The 24,961-nt window shown below is 52.1% G+C and overlaps 5 protein-coding genes across 7 annotated transcripts; 3 read left to right on the top strand and 2 right to left on the bottom strand.

Annotated features, from left to right (window-relative positions):
* Positions 1-1,698: 1,698 nt before the first annotated feature.
* On the top strand, positions 1,699-2,639 carry J3458_003459 (uncharacterized protein; the record flags this gene model as incomplete). Its single annotated transcript, XM_007812347.2, has 2 exons — positions 1,699-2,242; positions 2,323-2,639. The coding sequence occupies 2 exons, from the start codon at positions 1,699-1,701 to the stop codon at positions 2,637-2,639; spliced, it is 861 nt and encodes a 286-aa protein (XP_007810538.2).
* Positions 2,640-5,881: 3,242 nt separating this feature from the next.
* FAA2_2 (medium-chain fatty acid-CoA ligase faa2) lies at positions 5,882-9,291 on the top strand. 2 transcript variants are annotated; one of them, XM_066117762.1, is made up of 4 exons: positions 5,882-6,028; positions 6,087-6,759; positions 6,829-8,416; positions 8,484-9,291. In XM_066117762.1, exons 2-4 carry the CDS (start codon positions 6,336-6,338, stop codon positions 8,584-8,586), a joined length of 2,115 nt encoding a protein of 704 aa, XP_065977553.1. In that variant the 5' UTR covers positions 5,882-6,028; positions 6,087-6,335; the 3' UTR covers positions 8,587-9,291. The 2 variants fall into 2 exon arrangements, with proteins under 2 accessions (XP_065977553.1, XP_007810539.2); XM_007812348.2 differs by having other exon boundaries at positions 5,882-6,759; positions 6,829-9,291.
* A 412-nt stretch (positions 9,292-9,703) lies between these two features.
* Positions 9,704-13,966, bottom strand: J3458_003456 (uncharacterized protein). Of its 2 annotated transcripts, XM_066117759.1 has the most exons (4): positions 12,312-13,966; positions 12,152-12,239; positions 11,894-12,089; positions 9,704-11,841 (listed from the first exon to the last, which is right to left on the bottom strand). In XM_066117759.1, the coding sequence occupies exons 1-4, from the start codon at positions 13,665-13,667 to the stop codon at positions 11,763-11,765; spliced, it is 1,719 nt and encodes a 572-aa protein (XP_065977550.1). In that variant the 5' UTR covers positions 13,668-13,966; the 3' UTR covers positions 9,704-11,762. The 2 variants fall into 2 exon arrangements, with proteins under 2 accessions (XP_065977550.1, XP_065977551.1); XM_066117760.1 differs by lacking the exon at positions 9,704-11,841 and having other exon boundaries at positions 12,033-12,089; positions 12,152-13,966.
* J3458_003457 (uncharacterized protein) lies at positions 10,227-11,409 on the top strand (the record flags this gene model as incomplete). Its single annotated transcript, XM_066117761.1, has 2 exons — positions 10,227-11,117; positions 11,212-11,409. 2 exons carry the CDS (start codon positions 10,227-10,229, stop codon positions 11,407-11,409), a joined length of 1,089 nt encoding a protein of 362 aa, XP_065977552.1.
* A 314-nt stretch (positions 13,967-14,280) lies between the features above and the next one.
* On the bottom strand, positions 14,281-18,155 carry J3458_003455 (uncharacterized protein). Its single transcript, XM_007812351.2, has 3 exons — positions 17,224-18,155; positions 16,106-17,095; positions 14,281-16,046 (listed from the first exon to the last, which is right to left on the bottom strand). Exons 1-3 carry the CDS (start codon positions 17,381-17,383, stop codon positions 15,691-15,693), a joined length of 1,506 nt encoding a protein of 501 aa, XP_007810542.1. The 5' UTR covers positions 17,384-18,155; the 3' UTR covers positions 14,281-15,690.
* Between the last annotated feature and the right edge of the window lie 6,806 nt (positions 18,156-24,961).

The raw sequence follows: 24,961 nt of genomic DNA, 5'->3' as shown, positions 1-24,961 counted from the left end.
TCATGCCAGGTCCAAAGAAATCAACAACGACGCCTCTTGACTATCTGAACGCCAAAATCCGAGATACGGAGAGCTTTGCAGATTTTCTTGGTGCTAGCCCTCCCCTCCATTCCACGGTGGCGGGGTCATCGTGGCCAGTTGCATACCAATGGGGGGCACAATTGCGATGAATCTCTTTACACGGGGTTCGCGAAGTTCAACTAGCCAGAAGCTAGTTTTCATCCCTGGTGAAGAACAGTATCGTGAAATTGGAAGATGTCAAGTTAGGCCTGACTAGTGGTTTCCATGTCGTCACTTCCATTCGGAGAAGGGGTTGGGTGACGTTGAGAGATGGATATAAATCGTTGGTTGCCTTCACCAAGCTCGTGGATCAGGGCGGCATTCATACTTCAAACCATCTGCATTAATATAACTTTGGCCCTCAAAATCCCTTGACCCGGACTAATAATTGACTTCCCCCAGATGCTACGGCGCTCTGCGTATTTACCACCGGGGTCGCACAAGATGCTGTCCATCATCATTCTAATCGCTCTGGCCTTTGGCATAAATGCAGCGCCAACCACCGAACGCTACTCATATTCACATCAAGATTTTCATTTGAAGCGGCTAGACAGACACAAAGGTCACGGTCACGCCGCATCAGCACATATGAATCCGCCGAAATCGACGCATAAGGGAGAAAGGAGAAGTGCCCAGAGTGTCTACTCTGACGCATTTGCATAACGAGTCTCGGCCAGAATGGGTGAGGAAGCGATTTTAGGACTTTTAGCTGCACCACCTTTTGTTTCCTTTTGTCGTCTTCTTTTTTTTTGTGTGTCTTCCTTACGACACGGACTTTCTCCCGGGCATAGCACAAAGAGGCAAGGCAACAGGTCGATGAACATATTAACTCGCAGTCGAAAAGGGATGCTAGAATTATTAGGCGCTGATGATTATCAAGGGTCGACATGAGTCATGACTGTGGAAGTGAACGAACGGCTGACTGCACTCCAGGTGCGAGGTATGCGGTGGAAAGTCGGATGTTTTGTATAATGATAATAGTATTCAGTTTGAAGTGTCTTTAAACTTTGGCTCCAGCGGTTCTGATGAAATGAGATACTATTGAAGTGAGCTGCGTGATGGCTGGGTGATTGTGATGCCCGAGAGAAGATGCCACGTGCGCATGAGCTGGCGCTGGGACATCCCGAGGTGCGACGGTGGGAACGGCATACCTGACCCCACATGCAGTGGCAGTGACCAATCACGCAGTCCGGAGAGCCTTGACCACTCTCACCACCTGGGATAATGCCCACCTGCCACAGCTCCAGCAAGCTTATTCCGTCCATGCCTGGTACTCCATACTCCTCCGTACAGACCAGAGAGTAGAGCCATGTTCGCATGCTCGCATGTCTCCTGAGACCCTCCGCCAAGGTACATACATGACCATTTTCCACGAATTCACCCACGCGACTCTGATCATTGACGCAACACAACTCCAAGTTGCTCATCCAGAAGTCGTCGACGTCAAACATTTCCCAAACAACGACTCGACAGAGCCGCGACGCGGGGACACCACTAGCTGCCAAGGCAACCTGCACGCCACCGCAGTTATAACGAAGTTCTGACCAGCGGGGCTCTCTTGCTGATCGAGCATTTAATAAAAGTCTTGTTGTTTACTCGTCCGCAAACCCCCATAGATATCCTCTCCATAATCACAATATGCCTTCCCCACGACGGGTACGTCTGCTCGCCTTGGCGGCCATCGCTACCGTCGTATTTTTTCTATTCTATTCGTCCCGCGTCGACCCCAGTCAGGACTCGCGCACGATCCAAGACTTTTACCACAAAACCATGGACGGAATGAAGAAGGGATCCCCGCCGGGGCAAGCTATAATAAACACCAAAACGGGGGAGAAGGCGGGCCATATTCCCGCAGACAAGGACGCCGACGGCGACGTTGACGAAGACGACAGAAAAATCACCGCCGAAATGCAGCTGCGCCTAAAACAGGCTGAGCAGGACGCCAAAGACAAGGCCAATATAAAGGGGGGGCTGAAGCCCGACATCCCGAGTGAGATTGTGGGCAAGGGCAATTCAGCGGAGGGCCAGCCCAAGAAGGACAAGAGTGCGGCCGCCGACAAGGGCGTGGCAGGCGATGCAGACAAGACGACAGACAAGACCAAGCCGAAGCCGAAGCCCAAGGACACAAAGAAGGAGAGTGATGCGGAAGACAAGTTGAGTAGTATTTTGAAAATGGCACCAGGTAAGAAGATACTTTACAATGTTTACGCTGAAGAGGGGAAAGCAAAAGATGAGGGAAATCGCTTCTAACCAAGCTACTAGTCGTCATCTTCTCCAAGTCGTACTGCCGCTTCTCCCAGACAGCCAAGGGCATCCTCCTCGACAAATACAACATCACCCCCGTGCCATACGTAGTCGAACTCGACATACACGACCAAGGCGCGTCCCTGCAAGACGTCCTGCTCGACAAGACTGGTCGCAAGACGGTGCCCAACGTTCTCGTCAATGGCGTCAGCATCGGCGGCGGCGACGACATTGTTGAACTCGACAAGCAGAACAAGCTGGCCGACAAGATCAAGATTCTTGGCAACAAGCGCGTCAAGGTGTCTGAACGATTCGCACCAGACGAGATCAAGTAGTAAACCCCCATTTTGCACAACGCTACCTCTTCGCTTCATGCTTGTTCTAGTATTATTAGTATTAAAGTGGTCGGGAGACGTGGCACGTTTCAAAGGGGCTCCAATTGTCCCACGTTCTAGTGTAACACTTCCCCGGTGATGGCTGCATTGGGTACGCGGAGTTTTTGGCGCCTGCACAAATATCAAATGACAAGGGCTTCTTTTTTTTTTCCTTTTCATTTCATTTCATATTTTTGTTTTACCTTGTTGGGGGGGCAGGGTAAGGGGGATGAGAGGGAGGTCTAGTATGGACAACGCCGTAAATACCAGTTTCAAGATGGCTTATAAAAAGATCAACAGTATCCTTACTCCTAGAGGATTGTTTCGAAATATGGTCGTCGCCATGTCGCAATTTCCACACAATTACCGACGCCCAGTCACGCCGGGCACGCGTTTCAAGAGAGAAAAAAAGTCTCCTGGACGCCATAAGTTACCATACGATTTCAAGCACGCTACTCCGTATCGCATCGCACAAGGCACGACGTCACTTGCACCTATGCATCTTTGTTATCAGCCTTCCTGATACGGACGTGTTGCCGGGCATATCCTAGCAGCGAGGCGCGCCACAGGCTGCTTTTTCTTGGACGGGGTCTTGCGTAGTCTCCGGTCTATGTGTGACGGCCACAACACACGGCTCTTGATGGGATCGCTCGTCGTTGTCAAATGGTGCTTATGAGCACTCCGCAGCAGTTGTACAAATGCGATGGTATGAAAGTATATGGACGAAGGTGTATGGCCGTTTTGCCGGGACTTAGTATTGCGAGACTCAATGTCTCGTCCCACTCCATTTGTCAAGGCAAATTGCGACGTCGTTCGCGACCTACTCCATAGAAACGGGTGGATGTAAGATTCCGGGGCCAAGAAAAGGCATGGAGGCATCATCATCACGATGTCGAAACAGTCCCCACGGGACATTCTGCAACTCACCGACAGCACAGTCAGTCACGGACAGTATAATTGCAACGCAGTCTGCTCACTCTCAGAGGCTTTTTCGGCCAAACAAGCCAGCGTATTCCAAGTGAAAATGATACAACAGACAGGGACCCTGGCAATCTGGCCGTGCACCTATCGAACGCGGCAGCATGTGGCGTTCTAATCCAGCGCCCATTGGGAATGGCGTTAGAAGGTGCGCCGCGATGCTCATCATGTTGGCTCGCTAGTTGGGATCACGAGTCAAAACCGGGTAATCAGGATGTCGCTCACTCTATGGGCACCTTGCTTTCTTTTGTTGTTGTTGTCCTTTCCCCCCCTCGTCTCACTCGCATCCTCGCCTTTTCTACGCGGCACAAATTATTCTGCGCGCCGTGGGAGACGATTGACGGCACATGCCAAGGACGAGCCCCAACCCTGTCAATTCAAGTGCTGTCTTTTTTACTTCTTGTTAGCAGCGCGAGATCTGCCCACTCATCGCCCTGTTAATAAATAACCCTTGCTAACTGCGGAACCCTACTCCATGCCCACACCCTACAGGACGATGCGGCGGCAATCCACCAGCTCCGCCGATTCGGACGCATCGTCCACCTACACTGTCTCGACTACGGCCTCCTACACCAAAGAACCCCTTCTGGACAGTGGCGTCGAGCCTCGCCGCGGTCTGCGCCAGAAGGCGAGGGATGTAGTGTCCGACTTGGGCAAGCCGCCCACTTCGCGGCAGGATGCGAGGGAAGGGAAGCATACGTCGAATTTTGGGGATCCGGGGTTCTTGACAGAGGTCATTAAGCCGCCCAAGTTTTGAGCATGTCGACTGACGGGGATTGGAAACGACCTTTGCAGTTGCCAAGGTGTAGAGTGGATGGGGAAAACTAATGGTGCATTGTTTGGATTTGCGACTGATGCGAGATTTGGTTCGGCTCGTTTGCAGCTGGACAATCTCAGATTAACTCGCCGGCGGGGTCCCTTGCTGGCATGTCCCCTTGCTATATGACTGACTGGTAGCTAAGAAATGACATTGTTCCAACTGGATGGGTTCGAGTTGGGCGTTGACCTTGGCGGGATAGATGATAGGACAACAGAACTTCCTGGCTTTAGTAAATGAGATGCGTTCTGGATGGGTATATATTTCCAATCAGTGTTTGCCGGTGTAGGTGTTTTAGTTACCATTTATGGTATGCGCTTGAGTTCTCTGTTTCTCTGTATGATGTTGTTCCCAAGGTACCAATCGTATGTTGGGGACTGGATGTCCGAGCAAGGAGCCGAAGCAATGTGTTTGCGTCCATGATGCAAGCACATATTCTTCGGCAAAAGAGTGACAGTTTACATGCCTTGGAGTTCCCCGTTTGAGGTGTGTGGTATGCTGTTATATGATGCCTACATCTGTCGAATACAGGACAATCAGCCTTGACTGCTTAGACATGACACCTTTGGTGAAATTTTTGTGTTGGTGATACGTTGTAGCACAGGAAACGCAATGCTATTCTGTTATGAAAACCGGCTTTCGAAATCACCCGACCTGGCATGTTTCTGCTGCGTCCCCAGGCAAGCTGTCGACAAACGTGCCTGCGAGATGTGCGGTCGAGATAAACGTTGGTAGTCGTGAAAATCGATGGCGGCAGAGTCCGGGAAGTATCATGTGCTCTACCAACTACTTAGGCACTTATCTAGGTAACTTAATAGCTAGAGTTAGATCGGCGGCCGTCATCATGGTGTGTCCGGGAACTGGTTGACAATACCTGCGCTGCTAATCGAGAACGACGCCACCTGGCTATGAGACAACGAGATCCAGGCGAGAGGCGATTGGTCCCTCTTGCCTGAAGACGTCCAAATCGGGGCGGGAGCAAAGACAAGCAGCCGAGTATGAAACATGAAACACAAAGTGAGACGCTCTATAGCCACTAATACGGGCATTACGACGATTGGAGGCTGTAGGCTGCTACGCTCAGGGATGAGCTTCCATGTTGGTACATTGAACCTTCAATGTTGTACGTAACTTGGGATGTCAACTGGTCCTGGCCAGTCGCAGTAAGCTGCAGAAACGGCCTGGCTTACGAGGCACGGCGGGCTGCCTCGGTAGCACCTGCCTCGGCTACGGCGCCTTGACTTGGCTAAACGCGGGGTCGGGTGAGGGGCCGAGGAGTAGTGGACGGCAGGAGCTATGTATGTTGCGGAGTGGCGGCCCGTTTGCTACCCCGACCACAAGCCATATTATTATGTACAGCTCCACCTTTTAACAAAGCACTTCTGCACTAACTACTCCATACAAAAAACACAGCCTGAACTCAGCTCCATACATACACGACACCTCACTCACTGCTCGGCCGAATCCCCGCATATCACAAGCATGGAAAGCCATCATTTGGGCCAGAAATACTGGCGGGAGTGTTTCGCCGACGCCCGGTTCCTGGCATTAGTGGGTAAGGCAAACTCCCTACATAACTGCCTGCACCGACATAATGATCGAGGTGCATTCAGATATTGGGGAACTAGAGCTCTGTTCTGCTAGTCTGATTAACCCTCGCCATTCTATTTTCTTCAATTGAACAAGCTTCTTTCGGATAGACACCCTCGGTAATGCGTCTTTGCACTAAGGGGAGTTTCTGCAACGAATGACACACCTAAGCAACGCGCTACTTGCTTGTCCTGACTTTGACGACTAAGAATAACCCGCGATTTATACAAAACATACATGCCATACACTGATAAGCCCCTGGTCTTTCCAACATGGTTGTATCTGCTGCTGGTCTTTTGGGGCAGAGGCTTAACCAGCCCCCCCCTCCTGGAAAACCTCATGGAGTTGCAATCCCGGGGACCGAAAGACTGGGAAGGACTCCTGTTTACAGACATTGGCAAGTAAAAGACAAGCCTTTGATTAGCACGCTAGATCCTGAAATAAGAACCATGCACGCCCTATTTGACGAGTCAGCTCGACGGGTTCCCGACAATAACTGTATGGGTGTTCGTAAATGGCTTCCAGAGACGCAATCATGGGATAATAGGTATTCGTGGATTTCTTACAGCAAAGTTGCTGAACGTCGCAAAAACTTTGGAGCTGGCCTTGTGGAACTTCACCATCGGATCAATCACCCTCAGGACAAGTATGGGATTGGACTTTGGTGCCAAAATAGACCGGAATGGCAGATAACCGGTAAGCCCATACATATCTAAGGGGAATTTTGCCAAGGTCGATGTATTACTGACAGTTGCATGGTTGCAGACCTTGCCTGCATGTCGCAAGGCCTCTTTGCCGTCTCTGTTTACGAAACCTTGGGTCCAAATGCCACCGAATACATTATCAATCATGCCGAGCTCGCTTGTGTGGTCTGCTCCCTCCCGCATATACCAACACTTCTGAAGCTTGCACCTCGAATTCCTCGTCTCAAACTAATCATATCTCTTGATCAACTTGAAAATGGAGAAATGGAGGGTTACTCGAAGCGAGATGCTCTGAACGTTGTTGCGTCAGACTTTGGTATTCAGATTTTCTCAATGAGCGAGGTGGAGAAAATCGGTCTCGAGTCCGGTCGTCCCATGCGCCCTGTTGGTCCCGAGGACCTCTACACCATCAACTATACTTCTGGCACAACCGGTCATCCAAAGGGCGTCCTCCTTACCCACGCTGCAACACTTGCAGGTAACACCGCAACTCGCATTGGAGCAAAAACCTCAAGCGACGATGTCGGGATTTCGTACCTACCATTGGCTCATATCATGGAAAGATTGGTTGAGCATGCCGGGTTTGCTGAAGGTGCGAGTTGTGGCTTCTTCCGAGGAGATATCTTGGGACTAGTAGACGATATGCTCATTCTCCAGCCCACAGGCTTTGTGTCTGTGCCTCGTCTGTTCAACCGCTTTAACAGTGCCATTAGAGCTGGTACGGTTGAAGCTGAAGGATTCAGAGGAACTTTGTCCAAACGAATCCTAGAGACAAAAGTGGCTTCCATGAAGCTCCCTATCGGTCAAGCCACTGTTCAGCATTGGCTGTGGGACCGCATTTTCACACCAAAAATTAGGGAAAAGGTTGGTCTTGGCCGGGCAATTCAGCTTGCCAGCGGCAGCGCGCCACTCGACCCCAAGGTTCAAGAGTTCCTCTCGGCCATGTTCGGAGTGAGGCTCGCCCAGGCCTACGGTATGACGGAAACCGCAGGAGCCGTGACAGTGCCACTGGCTGGAGACTTTGACACTGGTCATGTCGGTCCTCCTAGCCCGGTTGCTGAGATCTGTTTGGAGTCTATCCCTGAATTACAGTACAGTGTTGACGACAAGCCATATCCGCGCGGGGAGATCTTGGTACGTGGCCCAATCTTGTTTAAGGGCTACTACAAGAACGAGGAAGAGAACAAGAAGACAATAGAGGCAGACGGGTGGTTTCACACTGGCGATGTCGCAATGGTTGATGAACTAGGCCGTTTTACTATTATTGATCGGAAGAAGAACGTATTGAAGCTCTCACAAGGTGAATACGTGGCACCCGAACGTCTTGAAAATGTGTACACTGCGAACTGCAGCCTTATTGCGAATGCATTTGTACATGGCGATAGCCAAGAGTCTACTTTGGTCGGCATCTTTGGTATAAACCCAGAGACGTTTGCACCGTTTGCGGCCAAAGTTCTTGGTCAGCCTGTTAGCAACGACGATGTGGCCGCTTTGAAGCGAGTAGCCCGAAATCCAAAGGTCCAGGGAGAGCTTTTTGATATTCTGCAGACGATTGGGAGGAAGAATAAGTTCAACAAGTATGAGCATGTTGCAAACATTTTTCTTGATGTTGAGCCATTTACAGTTGACAATGAACTTTTGACTCCGACGTGAGTAGCATATTGCTGTCGAAGTCTGCTTGCGCCAAGTGCTCGATTCGCTGACGATACCATACAGGTTGAAACTGAAGAGAGCGCAAGCGGTCCGGGCATTCCGAGGAGAAATTGACCGTATGTATGCTGAAATTAATAGCACGCAGCCAACAAAGGGCAAGCTGTAAAGAAAGTTGTCCAGTTTGCCGTGTAGTTTAGATTTACAATGGAGCCGAAAATGTCATGCATCGACACGCAAAACGGGCTCTTTCCGTTGCATCTACATCTGAAGCGCTCCTTCCTCTCTACTACTTTACGTATTTGAATGATTCCTGCCGTCTTGGGAGAAATCCTTTTCCCTTGTTCAGCTTTCCACTTGATCCATCCGCCATTTCCTACATGACCATCCGATGCTGAACCGCGTGGTTGTCATCGATGCGAAAATGCGGTCCTGGCTGGGAGAAGGCCGCTGCAGATGTATTCAAAGCAGCCAACCTGGCAAGACTCCTTTATCCGCCCTGATTCAGAACTACAGCATCTCCCCAAAGAGATAACCCTGCGTAGTCGAAAATGTGGTACAGAGACATGGACAACAACAGGCAAACCCCAGATATGTTCTACGACGTCCCAAATGCAAGCAATGCGCTCCGGTATATACAAATTGGACTCCTCGAGACGGAAATACCTGGGTAGACAACCGAAGCTATCGCGAAAATGGAAATCTCTTGTATCATAGCGCATTTGATTTGTGCAGGATATATGAGAACCCCGGACCTGTACTTTCCGTCGTAAGGAGGGGTAATGTGAAGAAAAGAAGGGCTAGCTTTGCCAAAAGGAGTCGACGAGTAGCAGGCGAAAAGTTGTCAGTTAAACAATTTGAATATTATTTTCTAGCATCAATGGGGACCATTATCATTCTTGGTGAATGAAAAATGCATTCTGCGGTCGATAAACTAGCGAACAAGCAAAAAAGAAAACGCAAAAAAAGAAGGATGTTTGCCCGCGGCCTGGATCGAACAGACGACCTCGTCATTACGAGTGACGCGCTATGCCATGTTAGCTGAGGAATTCAGAGACTTGAAGATGATCAGAAACTTACCACTACCACTGTGCTACGAGGGCTATTGTTATCAGCAGGGCTGATTATTATGCCCTATATACCTGGTATGCAATTGGGGTTGATTACTTCATAAGACCTTCCCCCCTCCCTGTAACTTCTATTCCTACCTTGTAAAATAAACAATTAATTATTTTTAACCTCAATTTACTCCTAGTTTCTTCCATTTTTGTTATTATTAGTTCCGTCCCGTCTGCTCACCAGAAAGCGCTATCAATAGCTAGTGGTAGAACCCCGTTGACTCGTGGAGCCTAACGGTTTGCTTGTTACTTCTTTATCCTCCGTAGCCTTGATGCATAGCGCATGTGATGAACAAGGTACGGGAAATACTGTCATTATAAATCAATCAACATGTAAATCATAGAGAGGCTCGGCTTATCCGACGCCGTGAGCGGTGCAGCCATCGGCGGCATCCGACTCCACGGCCGCCTACAGGGCTGAGCTTACAAATTGTCATGATGGACGCTGCGGAAGTGGGCGCATGGAAGAATAAGGATGGATGAACAAGTGGCAAGTATATCAAAGTCAGACAAGTCCGTGGCTCATAGCCTCAGCGCCCTGTTAAAACAAGCAAATTGCACAATCCACATCGTTTGACTTGTCATACCCATTTCCTATTCGCAAAACACACATCATCATCATCATCATCATCATCATCACCGGCGGCCTTTCCAAAGTTTCCAGGCCACCGAGTTCATTATCACCACCAACATGCTTCCCACCACCCAAAAAGCAGTAGCAATCGCCTCCCCCCGCAGCCCACTCATCGAAATCACGGTACCTGTGCACGCGCCGTCGCCATCCGAAATCACCCTCAAGGTATCCTACACGGCCTCAACGCCACTGGACCTGCATCGCGCGGACGGCGGTCTCCTCATCACCACGTATCCCAGTCAGTCCGGGTCGGGCGGCGCATCCGGCACCATCGTCGCCGTAGGCACAGACGTCCACGCCCTCCAAGTCGGTGACAAAGTCTCCGTCTTCGCCTTCCACGGCGGCAAAGAGGCCAACCACCAGGAATACATCACCTGCGCGGCATACCTGGCGTCCAAGATCCCTATCGGCATCTCGGAGCAGCAGGCGGCCACAGTCAATGTCAATCTCTGCACCGTCTTCCACAGCCTCACGAGGGACCTGGGGCTCGCGCTTCCCTGGCCCGCTGAACAACAGCCGCGACGCAACGAAGCGGTACTGGTCTGGGGCGCGAGCAGCAGCGTGGGCTTGTACGCCGTGCAGGTGCTCCGCCACTGGGGGTACGCGAACGTCCTGGCCGTGAGCGGCGCATCACATCACGCCCACCTGGAAGACCTAGGGGCACGGAAGTGTTTTGATTATAGGCGCGGCGTGGCGGCGGTGGTGGACCAGATCTTGGCCGAAGGCAGGACGCCATTCATCCTGGATTGTATAGGGAGCTGGGAGGGAAGCCTGGCGCCTCTGAAGAGGATTGCGAGGCGTGGCGATCGTGTTGCGGTCATGCTTCCCGTCATTGTGAGGGATGCCAGTGTTTCCGAGGAGCCCGTGTATGAGATGGATATTGCCAAGGTTGGCGGGTGGGAGGGGGGCGTTGAGGTCAGGGGGGTGAGGACGCATTTCTATCTAGAGGTTCGTTGATGTTTTTCCTTTTCTTCCTCTTCGTCCGTCTTTTCGAGGGGAGATACTTCGGTGTTGGGATGTTTTTGCTGACTAGGCAGGATAGAATGAATTCTTCAAGGAGTATCTCCAGCCGGAGATTGTACCGACGCTACTTGCGCATGGCATCGTTCAGCCAAATAGATACAGGGAAATTGAGGGCAAGGACATGGTGGAAAGGGCGCAGAAGGCGTTGGATGAGTTGCGCAATAGGAGCGTTAGTGGTGAGAGGTTGGTCTGGAGGGTATCTGATGACACGACGTAGGTATTGAGTGAGTGAGTCAGTGTAAGTGAGTATCGTATTGTGATATTGTTACATGGTCTAGGCATAGACATAGCCTGGCCTTTCTGTATGACTCCGTTCTGTACCCAACATCATTCGTTGCCACCCTGTCTGTCTAGGTTCTCCGCCTTCATGATTCGTACGTCGTGTAAATTTCATTGCAATAACGAGATCTCGAATCGACAGTTATCGATGCCCAGACTGTCTTGCTACATTTTCCGGCTGCCCCTGTTGCGGCCATGATGATCCTGCGATTGGTAATCCCGTTCTTAGTTTTTCTTTTTTCGGACTGCTCTTCGCAATACGTAGATAATGATTCTTGTCTGCTAACCATTTCAAGGCGCACGCCCCGGATTTACTGGTATGGCAGCATCCCCATTCATAAAATGCGCCATGGCATCAATACCGACTTGCCTGACAAGCCGTTAGCCCACACGTCATGCTCAAGGTGGAATCATATACTCACGCTGTAAGCATAAGCTTCGTAAAATCATCACAATCATCCGGTCGAGCGTACATCCAGAAATCCTTAAACACCATGTTCTCGATTAAAAACTGCGGCTTTTCACGCCACGCACGGTAAAATTCGACCGAGTTTGGCGCATCCCAGAGGTGGCGCGATGCGGTGAAACTAATATCATCACGCCACATGTCATCGTTGGCTACAGGAGCTGTCAGTGTTTTGAATAGCCAAGACGATTTGGCATAACATGGAAACACTCACGAGTTTCTGATTTGAGCATGCACGAAATGCATGTAATGGCGTATGAGGTTATCAATGTGCGGCGGCAACTCTCCAGAAATACCCAGCTCTGAGAGGCCTAGTCAGTAAAAGAGGACATAGTATAGTAATGGGCACGGCATCTGATCAGACAAAAACATACCTCCCACGACTTTGGTGGCTTCTCTCGCACAGCCGCGTTTACTCCACCAAGAGTCTCCTCCATCTCGAGATTCTCCCTAATACTGTTCAACTCCTTGAGCCACGACATCAGGACGGGAACTTCTCTCTCCGCCGCGGCCCTCAATCCCAGATCACCATCAAAGATTCTTATCGAGTTCAGAATCAACAACGCTTGTACGCGCGACAGCTTGTCCTCATTGGAGACAGCACGCTCGCCTTCGCGATGAATCTCTCGTCCCGCATCTACCAGTAGACGAACAGTCCATCCCTTGTTCGCCGGACCGCACGCGGTATATGCCGACGAGGCTGAAAAAGCAGCAAGGATAACTTTGGGTAGTTGACCGACCCACAGACGCGGGTGCATAAAGGGCAAGGCTCTCGTCTGCGTAAAAGTGCTGTGCATACTTGTCAAGAAGCTCACTGTGTAACCGATTCGTGTGTTGGGGTCATGGACGGACAACGGATCAATCTCCATGCAGGCAGCGTCAGCGTCCTTGATGAGAGACAGGTCACGAATGGGCTGGAGCTGTTGCAAGTTCTGGTGAAGCATAGAGGGCGGTGTCATGGTACAGTGGCCGGTAGGCACAGCCGGAACTTGCAACTTATCGGTTGTAGTCTCGGCAAAGGAGTGCAGGTTCCAAATGTCATGTTCCTCCCCGGCAGTCTGGGCCATCAAGTCCACAATAGAAAAGTCAAGTCCGCCAGAGCCGTGGGTCGAATTGCTGAGTGGCACGCCAATATCAGCTTGGAGGCTCTCAGGACTAGTATCGGTGCCCAAACTGTCCATGTCAAAGCCCATATCAAACTCTGGCACGTCTGAGACGCAGGAGGCGGAGCTGGCGGCAGAGGATGAGGAGACGGTATGAAGGCCAGCACAAGAAGGGGCAGAAACTGGGCCTGCTGTACCTCCTCCAGCAGCAGCCGCGGAGACGGGGCACGAGCTGGTGACGGAGCCCAGCGGCCTTGCGGACTCTGTGGCGGAGGAAGTGGTGAGGTTGGCCGCGGAGGCTCCGGCGGGTGAGCACGTCTCGGCTGTTGATGCGCCTGGGGGTAGTTTCTGGTAGATGCAATCCAAACCCTTGGCAGAGCAGCGGCTGCACTGGGGCGTGCGCTTGTCGCAGCGTCTCTTGCCTCTTACGCAGGCATTGCAGCTCTTTTGGCGTGATGCAGCGGATGCCTTGTCGTCGAGTCGCGTGCCGTCTGTGGTGATAGTGACGGTGCTGTGATCATGACTGTGGTTCCCAAACGTCGCTGTAAAGGAGTCCATGGTGACGGCGGCGGCGGCAGCAGTAGCAGCGTCGTCCATGTCATCCCATGATCGTTTGGTGCCGTTCATGATGATGAGGATGAGGATGAAGATGAAGTGGTCGGAAGTTGGGAATGAAGTGAACAGAGGCACTGGTCCCACCTATCAGGTCGAGTATCCCAACTCGGAAAGCGTCGTGCACTGTACTTTCCCTCTAGCTTACAAACAGACTTGAGCAAACGGCCATTAACTCGCCGCGATTTGCACGCAAATTCACCAGAGGGGCAATGGGGACAAAAAGATGAAGATGAAGGATAAAATGATGCAAAAAGCAGCCTCCCATGCCCCCCCAGGACAAAAACCCTGTTCCCAATGCCGACGGTCTTAAGGACACTTCTTCCCAGCTGTAAAGCTAAAACTGCCCTGCCCAGACTTTGTTAGTGCGTGCCGCCTCCAAACGTCAGACTCTGACTGATGAGCAATTGTCAGCAGCAAGCTGATCTGGCTACTGGCGACGTTTGGTCCCAGTCACCCACCAGCCAAAGTCCGCAGGCGGGAACCCACAAAGTCCGCACCGAGGGCCCTCGGCCACATGGCCACCACGAGGAGTGACGGGGTCCGAATCGGGGCCGAAACTCCGCACCCAAGTCCGCCGTCCGCCCACACCGCAGAGTACCGGGTAATTAATAAAGATTGATTGCGTCTCTGCTGGTTACTATTGAATTAATTAGTGAATACTAGTCGGCCACGGAGTCAGCCTGCCGATAATGCCCCCCGGCCCCTCCCCCATGGGGCAAAATGGCGCCGGGAGATACTGCCGCAATCCCGTTCAATGTTTGCACAGGCATCCAATCGAAAGCCGGAAATACCGCAAATGCCGCCAAGTACAAGAATGTCGCTTGTCGCCCTCTCCCTCCTCAAGGCACTCACTCAAGTAGAAGATATTGGCTGGGGTTTGAGTCCACCGTCACTCTTCCCCACCGCCATCATTACAATAAATCCATCACCCACTCGTCAGCCCATCAACCATATACATTGCGTTCTGTCGGCCACTCTTGAATGCAGAATGGCAAAACGCAAAGCGCAATGTGCACATACCTTATGGTAACGTATCAAATCAGTCAATTAACCCTTGAATATGGCCCGTGCTATCTCACATCCAGTGGGCCATCCCAACCGACGCCTGCTCCTGAATTTTTGACCTCATCCGAATCCTTGTGCCTTGACCAAATCCAAAAAAAAACATTTCGCAAAATGGGCTTTCTAAGATTGGCCCTTTTCCTCCTGCCTTTCATCCCCTCCCGAATCTAGTTTCCTCTAGCAATTGGGTATATACAGTCACCCCTGGACTATGAAATATCAAGACCTGTCCTCCCACCCCAAGGTCTTAACTCGTCAGCCACATACACTCGAAAAACGAGAATAACAATTCCAATTCCGTGGTGGGCTGCGGCGCCGATATTGTGTAAGTCGTTTATGCACATTCGCATGCATGTCTTCTTTCGCCACCTTTCGTGCATGTCAGCAACCCCGGCAAGGCTTTTTGCGTATGCACTGACGTTGCATGCAACTCCGATGCTGCCCAGTGAATTGGGACATGTTGGTCGTTTCATGTCGACACAATGACAGCAGCCGAAAATTCAAGGAAGATGAAAGCTGTGCGAAAAGAAATGTAAGGAACGAGAAAATCCCTTTACAAGAAAACCCGCAAACTTCCGACCAGCCCAAGTCGGTCGTCACCCACCGGAAATAGTTGTACAAGTGCCCGCCAGGCCAAAACTAAACGAAAAAAAAAAAAAAAATTTCTCAACAGCCAACAGGTGCGAAAACAAAGCATCTAATAACACAAGCCGAAGCCTAAACCTTCTGAGACGTCTCAGAGAAGTTCGATGATGAAGCAGTACACCGGATTTACTGCTTGTCGCCCGGTGGTAGCTGGTGGCGGATGTTGTATAGGCCGTATCCATCCCGCCTGTCGTGAAATCATGTCATTTGCCCAATGGCAAAAGGTGGATAGTAACATATGAAATTGTCAGGGGAAGCCGTTCTGTATCGACCTCGTCATTGTGTGATAGCGTAGATTCTCCGGCCAAAGCATCAGGTTTTGACCTTGCTAGTATCTTTCCTGTCGGTAGCCGTTGACTCGAGGCGCATCGTACTGGACCCCAGTCATGGAGTCGGGTCCGTTGTGGATGGAGCGTAGAGGTGGCAGTTCGGTTCTACTGGTATTGGCGTAAATGTCGCTGCCGTACGAGGCTGGCGGCGGCGGCTGTGAGCCCCGTGAGGGCGGTGGAGGTGGTGCCTGCTGGGGAGGGTTCCCAGAGGAGCCAATCTCCCCTCGTAACTGAGCAGTTTCCATGCGCATAGCTTGCAGCTCACGGCGCAGCATCTCATTCTCTGAGGTGGCGTTATTGCAGTGGGATTGGAGAAGCCGAATGGCGTCAGCTTGACGCTGGTGTTCGGCAATCGCTAAAGTAAAGGGTAAGATTAGTCATAACAGGGCACAACTAAAAGGGCGGTTGGCCTACCCTTTGTCAAGATTTCCCATTTTGATGCCTTTGATCCCCGTTCTTGGGGCATCAGATCTCTCAATTGATCGAAGAGTTCCTTCATTTCTGTTCGTCGCTTGCGCTCAGCCAGCTTGTGACTGACTCTCAACTCGGGAGTCCGACTATAAGGTTGGGACCCGGGAGGACCGCTTCCTTCTTCGGCCTGCAGATCGCTCAGCTGCTTGTGTTGCATAGTATGATGATGCACAGGAGGGAACTCGTTGGACGCGGTCGACATGCGAGCATAATCGGCCCCATCCTCTAGCCTTCGCTGACCGGGAGGCAATCGTGACTCGGTAGTGAATTGGCTGCTAGCGATAGACTCTGTGATGCTGCTGCGTCGAGAGTCATCGTAGTGGGCAGGTGGTCCCACACGCTGGATCTCTTCTTCAGGGAAAGCCCAGGCCTGACCTTTGGTCGGTTCGGCAGCTCGGGCAATGTGACTAGTCGCAGGACCAGTAATCGCTGGTGCAGTCTTGATGACTTTGGGCTCACCAGGGTTTCGGTCGGCGCTTGGCTGGTAGCCATTGGAGATTCTGTGTACTGACAAGGATTCCAGGCCCGGTCGAGGATTTCGTTGAGTGTGAAGAGTGTTTTGAATGGAGCTCGTGGACTGGTTATTACTAGCGTAAGGGGAAGACCCGAGGCGCATGTCACTGATGCCCTGGTTGATTCTGCTGTCGACACTCTCGCGCCTGGGACCGCCACTAACTGCAAGGTTCTCACCAAGGGTGGCCCCATTCTGTCCTTGGGATTCAATCGAGGTCGGTCGGTCGAACCTCCGGTCACTGGTCGGTGATGTGGGCGAAACCATGGAAGCAACACTCATGTTGCTTGCAGAAGGCGAGACGAGCGCTTGGGGTACCAAGTTGGTGGCCACCGGAGAAGGGGTCTTGTCTGCAAGCGACGATTGGTATCCAGACCCTGCCGGGCTCAGGCCGTTCACGCTGAAGGAGGCAGCGGACGTGTCTAGAAAGTCAAATGGTGTTAGCCTACCAAGAGAGGAAGGGGATTGGTGACGCATAGATTCTGCCGAACCGAAACCGAAACCAAAAGAGAAAAAAAGTTTAATGAGCATTGCAGCGGGAACAACTCACGCTTGCTGGAAGCCTCGGCTGTTGAATAGAAGCCAGAGTCCCGTAGCTGCAGTGGAGGGCCGTTGGTCGAAGGCCGGTCATCGTTGTTGAGAATATTGTTCAGCCCTGCGGCTTTGTGAGGCGCAACGGGCTGATGACTTTGCGTTTCCATCGCTGACATGACGTCGATTGTGCACGCCTAGTGGTGGTTTCAAATCACTTATTGTTCGCTTTTTCCTTGTGCCAATTCACAAAATGGGAAGGTCCCTGTCTCTCGCGCGTAGAGAAGCGCTCGAAGGGCTGTGGAGTGATGATTCGGACAGCTGGCGTGAGCGACGAGGTCGAGATGCCACTGAGTGAGGATGTTGAGCACAAAATATGTCGAGGAACTGCCACTTTCAACTAACGCTTCCGAATATGTTCATAGCCCGTGGGTAGAAACGGTGGGTGCAACAGGTTTGCTGAGCGCTGAATTGGCACAAGCTGGGGTGTGTGACTGCAAGGAACACTAGTAGGAGTAATGCATAAGGAAACGCTGGAGCCGTCGGTCAGGCAGACTGTGTGTATCGAGGCGACAGGTCCGGAGAAGAGCCGGGCCCTTAATCAGGATGTAGAGGTATTGGCTCGGCGTTTGTGAGTGTCGATGGGTGTGCGCTGTCGGGAAAGCTGTACGCGCAAAGGAACCTCAGCTTCGCAGCAACTTTTGAAGTTGAATGACAGAATCGGGATACACAACAGTGCATCACCCACCAGGGTGGGTTTCCGATCGTAGTTGCGAGTTCGTGGAAATCCAAACGAGCGCACGAGGGTGCCTCAGCGAGATACTGTCAAGGTCGAGGCGGAAACAGAAGAAAGGGAGAGGTGAGGAAAAAGAGAGTGCGTGAAGAATTGGGACGAAAGTGAGGAAGTGGAAGTCGAGTCGACGAGAATGGCAGTCGAAGTGGAGGAGTGTGTAGACTGGGGGTGGGCAATGGGCATATGGGCAGTGGGCACTAGCACTGGGTTATGGGCCACGGCCCACGGGCCACAGGCTACTGGCTACTGGTGGGCTAATAGCAACTCACTTGAGAGTAGAGGGGCTAGGCCTAACCTGGGAGCTGTCCTGGTGGCCGTCTTGGTAGTCGTCTGGTGTACTCCGTACCGAGTACGCATACGAGGCCAGTGGACGGGAAGAGGAGGGTATCGCGTGGTACGAATTGCTGCAAAGTACTCCGTACATACTGGTGTGATTTGGTACGTACCTAGTGCTCAGCTCTAGAGCACGGAGTACCCCGGTATATATTTGGCGCGAGGTACCTGGTAAGCAGAAAAGTATTGTATGCAGAGCGACTGGGTGTTGAGCCTGGTCGATCGAAGTTCCGAGGCACTAGGACCCTTTGGTAAGATCCCTGAAGCTGGGCTAAGCCAGGCTGGGCTACCAAATGGCCAACAGCTTTCGTGTGCACGTTCTATGTAAGTACCGTACAGTTACCTCGATATGTACCCCCTCTGGGTACTCCGTACTTAAGTACTTGGTAGTGGCGGGCAACCGTCGACTTGGTCAAACAAGCTGGTCCGTTGAAATTGCCAATCCTCGGTACATGGGCGCCCGGCAGGCTTTTTTCCGAGTCTGGCGTCTTAGAAGTTCTCGGACTATTGAAGTCCTAGAGTCTGGAGTCCCAAATCTTCTGCACCTTGCGCTGTGTACTGTCGTACCGCTGTTGACCCTCCTCAAGACGGCCAAGTACAGTTCAAATCCCCCCAAGCACCGAGTACTCGCTTACACCACCTGGGCACATGTCGTACGGCAGCCCACAGCAGTCCACAGCAGGGCCTGGGTACCACTGCAGGTCCAAGGCGCCGGGGACATGGCCACACGTGCAGGCATTGGAGAAACGCAGCACCAGACCTCCAGAACTTCTCCTCTCCTACCCTGCCACTCTCCCACTCGTCCACCTTTGTGAAGCCTGCCACAACTTGGGAATGGGGGCCACGGGCAACACGGGCACCACGGGGAGCGGGCATCCATGGATGGGTGTGGATTAGCGGGAGCGCCACGCCACGAGTGCCATGACCGGACCATCCAACGCCGGACCCAGCGCCGCGTTGCGCTAGAGCCAGTGCTAGCTGCAGTTGAGCGCTGCGCGCTTCATGTTGCGTCAAGTGCTGCGTGCTGCATGCTCCACGCTGCATGCTCCACGCTCCACGCTCCGTCGGCCAGAGATGGCTTGGGACCGGGCTGCTAGCGTTACCTGACGCCTGATCCCTCGTGGCCTTGGCTGGGCGTTGGCATGCGCATGGGCATGCCGTGCCAGGCAGCTTATTTCTCTGCCAGACCCGAGTCCGGTACTAACATGACTGTAGTGTGCTCAGTAATAGTTTACAGAGTACTACTACGTACTCCGTACCTTCTCTTGCGCCTTACTTAACTCTGGACGTGGAACTTCCTGATACTTGGTCCCCAGATCAACAACCATCACCACCGTCGTCTACTTCCTCCACGTATCGCAGCTGAACTAGCCAGGAAAGGTCTTGGGAAGTCCCGCCGTACAAGGTGAATACCTTAACGTCTGCGTCTGTATCGATGTAGCTCCTCCGGCCCCCATGGCTACCACTCATAGCTTCTTGGACCTGTTGTTGGCCGTCAACCGGGGTCGCCATAATCAGCAAGTACGCAAATTATGTACATAACCCAGCATGCCGAGGAATATTATGTATGTCAGACAGCATTTTGTACTCCCTACTCCATACAGGCACCCTGTTCAGTTATCCCAGCCGTGCGCAGTAAGCACAAATCGGCCAGATACTCGAGTAATGCACATGTTTCTTGCCGCCTGCCTGTCGCGGCTACCGAACCGATCCCTCAGTTACCAATCCTGTGCCTGCAGGGAGCAGGGAGCAGGGAGCAGGGAACAGGGAACAGGGGAAAAGGCAGCAGGGAGCAGGGAGTACTGAACGATGAAGCCTGAGCAACTTCCAAGTACTCCGTACAGAGCAACACGTATATGCCGACTGAGCGACTGAGCGTGTTAATATTGCCTCTGGTTGCTGACCATGTTGCAGGCCATGGCATTGAGTACGCAGACGCCCTTTCTGGTTGTGATTGACGCACCAGCGCAGCTTCTTGATGGCGCTTCTGAACCACGTTAAAACTAATGATCAGTGCCCTACCAAAAAAGGTCCTTGAGGGTTGCCACCATGTTTTCCAGAGGGGGGGTGAAGGGCTGGAGGGCCCTGCTCGAGGCGTGGATCTTGCTGGTAGTGGCGTGTCATTTCAGTCCGGCATACGGAGTACTACATGGCAACTGGCACGGAGTATTTATGTACAAGAAGCGTGACATGGCGGCGCCAAGGCGAACGTGGGCAGGAATAGAGTACCGATGACAAGCCAGCAGAATCGGAAACGGCGCCAGCGGCGACCACACACGCGAGACGACATGCCCCTTGTAAAGCTCATCTCCCAGTGCTCATCATCTCGGGAGGATATCTGGCGGAGACGGCCGAGGCGACGGCGACTTCCAAGTATGAGTATTCCGTTCCCAATGACCTTACTGAAGAAGGCTGTCGAGGTAGATGACGGACACGGCGATGGCGAAAGCCAAGGCTCACATCACAGATCAGTCTTCATCAGTCTTTCCAAGTTTAGCTGGCTGGTCTGTGCAATAGCCGTAGAAGCAAGTACCACTCCGCAGGCTCGTACCGGATGGGTGCGCGGAGAAATACATAGTCCGTACCAGAGCCAACGACCCAGAGATGCGTTTTGAAAACACATTAAGACGAGAAAACATGTTCCCTGTGGAAATGCTAAAAACCAGAAAAATGCTTGTCCTACTGGGCAAAGTCGTGCCTCTTGGGGACCCCCTGCCAGCGAGAGCACAAGAGGGCACACGTCCCAGAAGCTGGGCGCCGGCGCCCTCCCCTCTACCTCCCTCCCACTTAGACGGTCCAGTCGTCTCGTACGAAAGAACAGGCAGCCGCGATTCGGATGGAGATCTGACGCCAGGCTTAGCCCTTCCTGGTAGCAGTACTACTATTCGCCAGTATGGGGCCCGTGGGTTGTCGCCAAGAATATGCAGACGAAGCTCCGGCGTGGGTCTTGAAGCATGGCAACGAACAGGGCCAGGAAGACAGGGATGGTCGACAAGCCTTTGGCTGACTGGGCCGCAGTGCTCCCGAGATGGCGCTGTTTCCGGCAACCGCCAAAGGTCGCCGACGTGGTACCAGCGACATGTTGGGGGCAAAAAGGGCCAAATGGCTGACTGATGCTCCAGAGGGCGTCTGCTCAGTGCTGGCTGGTCCATAGCTGCAATCTTGGACAATTAAACGCAAATGGACGGGGCTGCAACCACGAGTCGTTTCGCAGGACGATCCGAAAGACTTTCCCCAAATCCAAGCTGCCACTCCCAAAGGTAATACAACTTTGCGCCTTTCTCAAGGGATACCCAAAGGTGTTATAGTTTGGTGGGGCCTAAATCGAGGATTCGCCAGAAACAGGGATGAGCCGGTCGGCTCACATCAACAATTAACTTGTGATGAACCAGAGGGAAGTCCGATGGTGCATCTTGTTGCAGTATAATATGTCGACCGCCCGTCGGCAACTACATATTCATCTCGCATGCTGTGTATACTGGGGCGCACGCTCCATATTGTTGCGCGCATGAAAGTACACCTCGCAGCTTCGCCCTCCGTGACGAAGCAAACGTGTTGGATGCACAGCCGGGCAACATATCGACTGTTGGTATTATTGACGACGAGCCGATTCTCCGATTGTGCTTGGGGGCCGAACATGGATACACGGGTGCAAGAGAGTGGAAACATCCTTCTGTGAACGGGCATGGCAGATAATAGTTCCTGCTGTGTTGGTCATCATGCACAACAGGTTTTCTCGACCAAATGTGCAACCAGCCAGCATCGAAGAGGTTGGGTATTGTGGGGTGCCCATTTCACTCCAAGGCCCAACTTATGCCGCGTTTGCATACACTGCCGGACAATACAGCTCTAATTGGACTGTTGTCACTAGACGGACTTGCCTACCATTTCAGCCGCTTCTTGTGCTATCAATCTCATTGCTTCCATCTTCTCGGGGCCTTTCCGAGAGAGACGTGATTCGCCGCTGTTCTCCATTGCATGTAATTATTTCGGATGAGCATGTTAGTTACCATATCCGTCAAAACGAGGGAGGATGGGTACGGAGCTCCATGAGGATCATGGCCACCCGATCAAGTTTTCTCTTGCCCCAGGAGGGTTGTAGTTTGATATTTGCATCTGAGTCAGAAGCGATTGCCCTAACACTGGTGACAGCCGGGAGGTCATTATGCGGTAAGCAATGACCTCAGACTCGCAGGGGGAGGAGACTGGTTGTCTTGTCTTTCCCATTTTGCTCCCTGGGGCTTGGTCAGAGATGTGGCACAATTGCGTTAAGGGCTAACTGGGCGGCCGGGCTTACAGGCCTAATGTCAGTCATCCATCCATCCCAGTCCATGCCAACCTGCAATTTGGCCATTATCCAAAGCCAGCAAAGGCAACTCCGTGGTCTTCGGCCCCGAGAAATGCGAGTACTGGGTGTTGAAGAATGAATTTTCCCCAAATATCCACTCCAGTAGCCAGTCGAAAGTACTGTCTCTATATAAGTTGAAGTAGATACGAGTCAGGCCTGGGATATGTTATTATAATGGGAAGAGGTCTTTTAAGGTTGGCTTACCGTCAGCACTTAGAACAGGTTTGATTCCACGTAGATTAATGTCGGGAAGGATTTGCAGCATTCAACCAGTAGAAAGACGAGAGAATGCTGTTTTTGTCATCAAGTTTCTGTGAGCAGATCACAGACTGTTTATTCCGAGGCAAGCCAGGGCATGACCAACACAAGGCGTATCTCCGTATGTACGGAGTACTTGCTTGAGCTTGCGTTGTTTGTGACCCACACCGATCTCCTTCTGGCCCACATAGCAAACACACAAGTATTGACAACTTGGCAGAATAATTCTTATAATACTCCGTAAGAGTTCTCGAGTATCAGAATCAACAACCGACGTGTATGTACCCTATTATCTTCCACCATGCTTGGAACGAAACTAGAGCGGAGCAAACAGGCATCACCCAGCAGCTATTCGTTCTAGGTCGTGGCTGAGATTTGGCATATCAGTTCTGGTGTCATACATCAAATATCGGAACCCAGAATAACCTTTAACGGAGACGGGGCTTCATCTTGCAAGAGAAGTCGTAACCGTATCAGCGATAATCTGCGCCATCTTCGACACGAAGGGAAGGCCAAAATCTTGTCGTGCTTGGGGTGTCCCTACTCAAGCAACGCAGCCCTGCACCCGGTACGTCGTCCTCTGTGCTCACTTCCAGATCCGGTTCAGTCACTTGTCAGTCACCGTCGGTCAAGGGTCGATGCTGCAAGATTGATAGAAAGCCGACGATTGTCAAAATCTTCACGTCGAGGAAAGCAGGGATTGGATCTGCTGCAGTCCGTACCGTCATCGTGGAGATATGTCCTTTGAAGCCCCCAAGCCCCTTCTCTCTGGCCAAGGTCGACATGACAGGGACCCACGTGCGCGGGAAGTCGCAGGGTAACTACTAAAAACCAGTTAGCCAGGCTGACATGGCACACAACATGAGCAACATTGAAGCTGGTACGGAGGTAGGGACGCCACCAGATTACTCCGAGCAAAAGGGTATGGCGCAATAAAACCCTGCGGCTATATTAGTATAATAGCCGCAGGTCGGAGATTCATGTCGGCCTTAAGCCCGCGTCTGTGTGTTAGCCATAGCCACTAGTCTTCATCCCAACGCTCCTTCCCACCACGCGTTTACGGCCGATCCGCCTCGCAGCCACGTGAAGCTCGTCCCCGCCGCCACCTCCTCGAGACTGGGCATGTGCATCCATGCTACACCATTTTGCGGAGCACCAACCTGCAACAGTTATATATGTACTCCATACTGGCACGCGGGTTGCAAAAAAGGCCGCACACCCCGCACCTACAACCACACACACAGGTGTGCGGCCTTTTTTGCAACCCGCTTGACTGGGTACAATTGCAACATGTTCGTCCACAACCACAGATAGTCAAACGACGCAAAGGGACGAGTCGAAATCATCCGACAATGAATAGCCTTGTGCAACGATCGGCACTTGATTCTTCTGCCCCGCTTGATGCGGCAGAAGCCTAGCAGTATCTCCATCAGCATCCAATTCTCATTCCCACTGTCAACTTCATCTTCAACGAGGACTAGTACTAACTAGATGTCCCACTTGATGCGACGCGCAAGGCCACGACTAGGAGATCTCTTCATGCACACCGTGTGCAACCCTGTCGCTTATGGCAATAGCCAGCTCATCTCAAGAGCGAGAGGGTTGGGGCCGGGAGGGTCATGGACTCATGGTAATCCAGCACCCACACAAACAGCGCGCACAGACCGAGAATTCGGCGAGGATTTACATACAGAATATGGCACATCATTCAACGCAGCAAACGAATGGTGATTGCATTTACTAGTACTTTGTACAGATATAGTATGTGTGTCTCACCTGGCTGGGCTAGCGCTCGTCTTGACGCCCACGTCCACGATCTCATCCCGTCACTTGAATCGGTTTAGGGCTCCCTGGCCCATGTCAGCGCTGATGGTGCCAATTTCAATGTCACCGGTGGAGAGTTCAACCGTCGAGGTCGAGTGAGAGTATTTTCGAGCTCTTTAAAACTCGGGAGCGGTATTACGCCATGGACTCAATGATTCGCCCACAAAACCTTGGATGAAACAACATAAGCTCAACATCCTA

The sequence above is a fragment of the Metarhizium acridum genome (genome assembly GCF_019434415.1).
Source record: "Metarhizium acridum strain ARSEF 324 chromosome Unknown scaffold_13, whole genome shotgun sequence".
Taxonomy (NCBI): domain Eukaryota; kingdom Fungi; phylum Ascomycota; class Sordariomycetes; order Hypocreales; family Clavicipitaceae; genus Metarhizium; species Metarhizium acridum.
This window is presented reverse-complemented; position numbering and strand designations above follow the sequence as displayed.

Coding starts and splice junctions, on each gene's coding strand:
- J3458_003456 (XM_066117759.1), bottom strand. CDS start 13,667: ATGAACGGCACCAAACGATCATGGGATGACATGGACGACGCTGCTACT. Junction 12,240..12,311: donor AGCCACCAAAGTCGTGGGAG/GTATGTTTTTGT, acceptor TAGGCCTCTCAG/AGCTGGGTATTTCTGGAGAG. Junction 12,090..12,151: donor CATGCTCAAATCAGAAACTC/GTGAGTGTTTCC, acceptor CAGCTCCTGTAG/CCAACGATGACATGTGGCGT.
- FAA2_2 (XM_066117762.1), top strand. CDS start 6,336: ATGGTTGTATCTGCTGCTGGTCTTTTGGGGCAGAGGCTTAACCAGCCC. Junction 6,760..6,828: donor ACCGGAATGGCAGATAACCG/GTAAGCCCATAC, acceptor GCATGGTTGCAG/ACCTTGCCTGCATGTCGCAA. Junction 8,417..8,483: donor AATGAACTTTTGACTCCGAC/GTGAGTAGCATA, acceptor GATACCATACAG/GTTGAAACTGAAGAGAGCGC.
- J3458_003455 (XM_007812351.2), bottom strand. CDS start 17,383: ATGTCAGCGATGGAAACGCAAAGTCATCAGCCCGTTGCGCCTCACAAA. Junction 17,096..17,223: donor AGCCGAGGCTTCCAGCAAGC/GTGAGTTGTTCC, acceptor TTGACTTTCTAG/ACACGTCCGCTGCCTCCTTC. Junction 16,047..16,105: donor ATGGGAAATCTTGACAAAGG/GTAGGCCAACCG, acceptor CCTTTACTTTAG/CGATTGCCGAACACCAGCGT.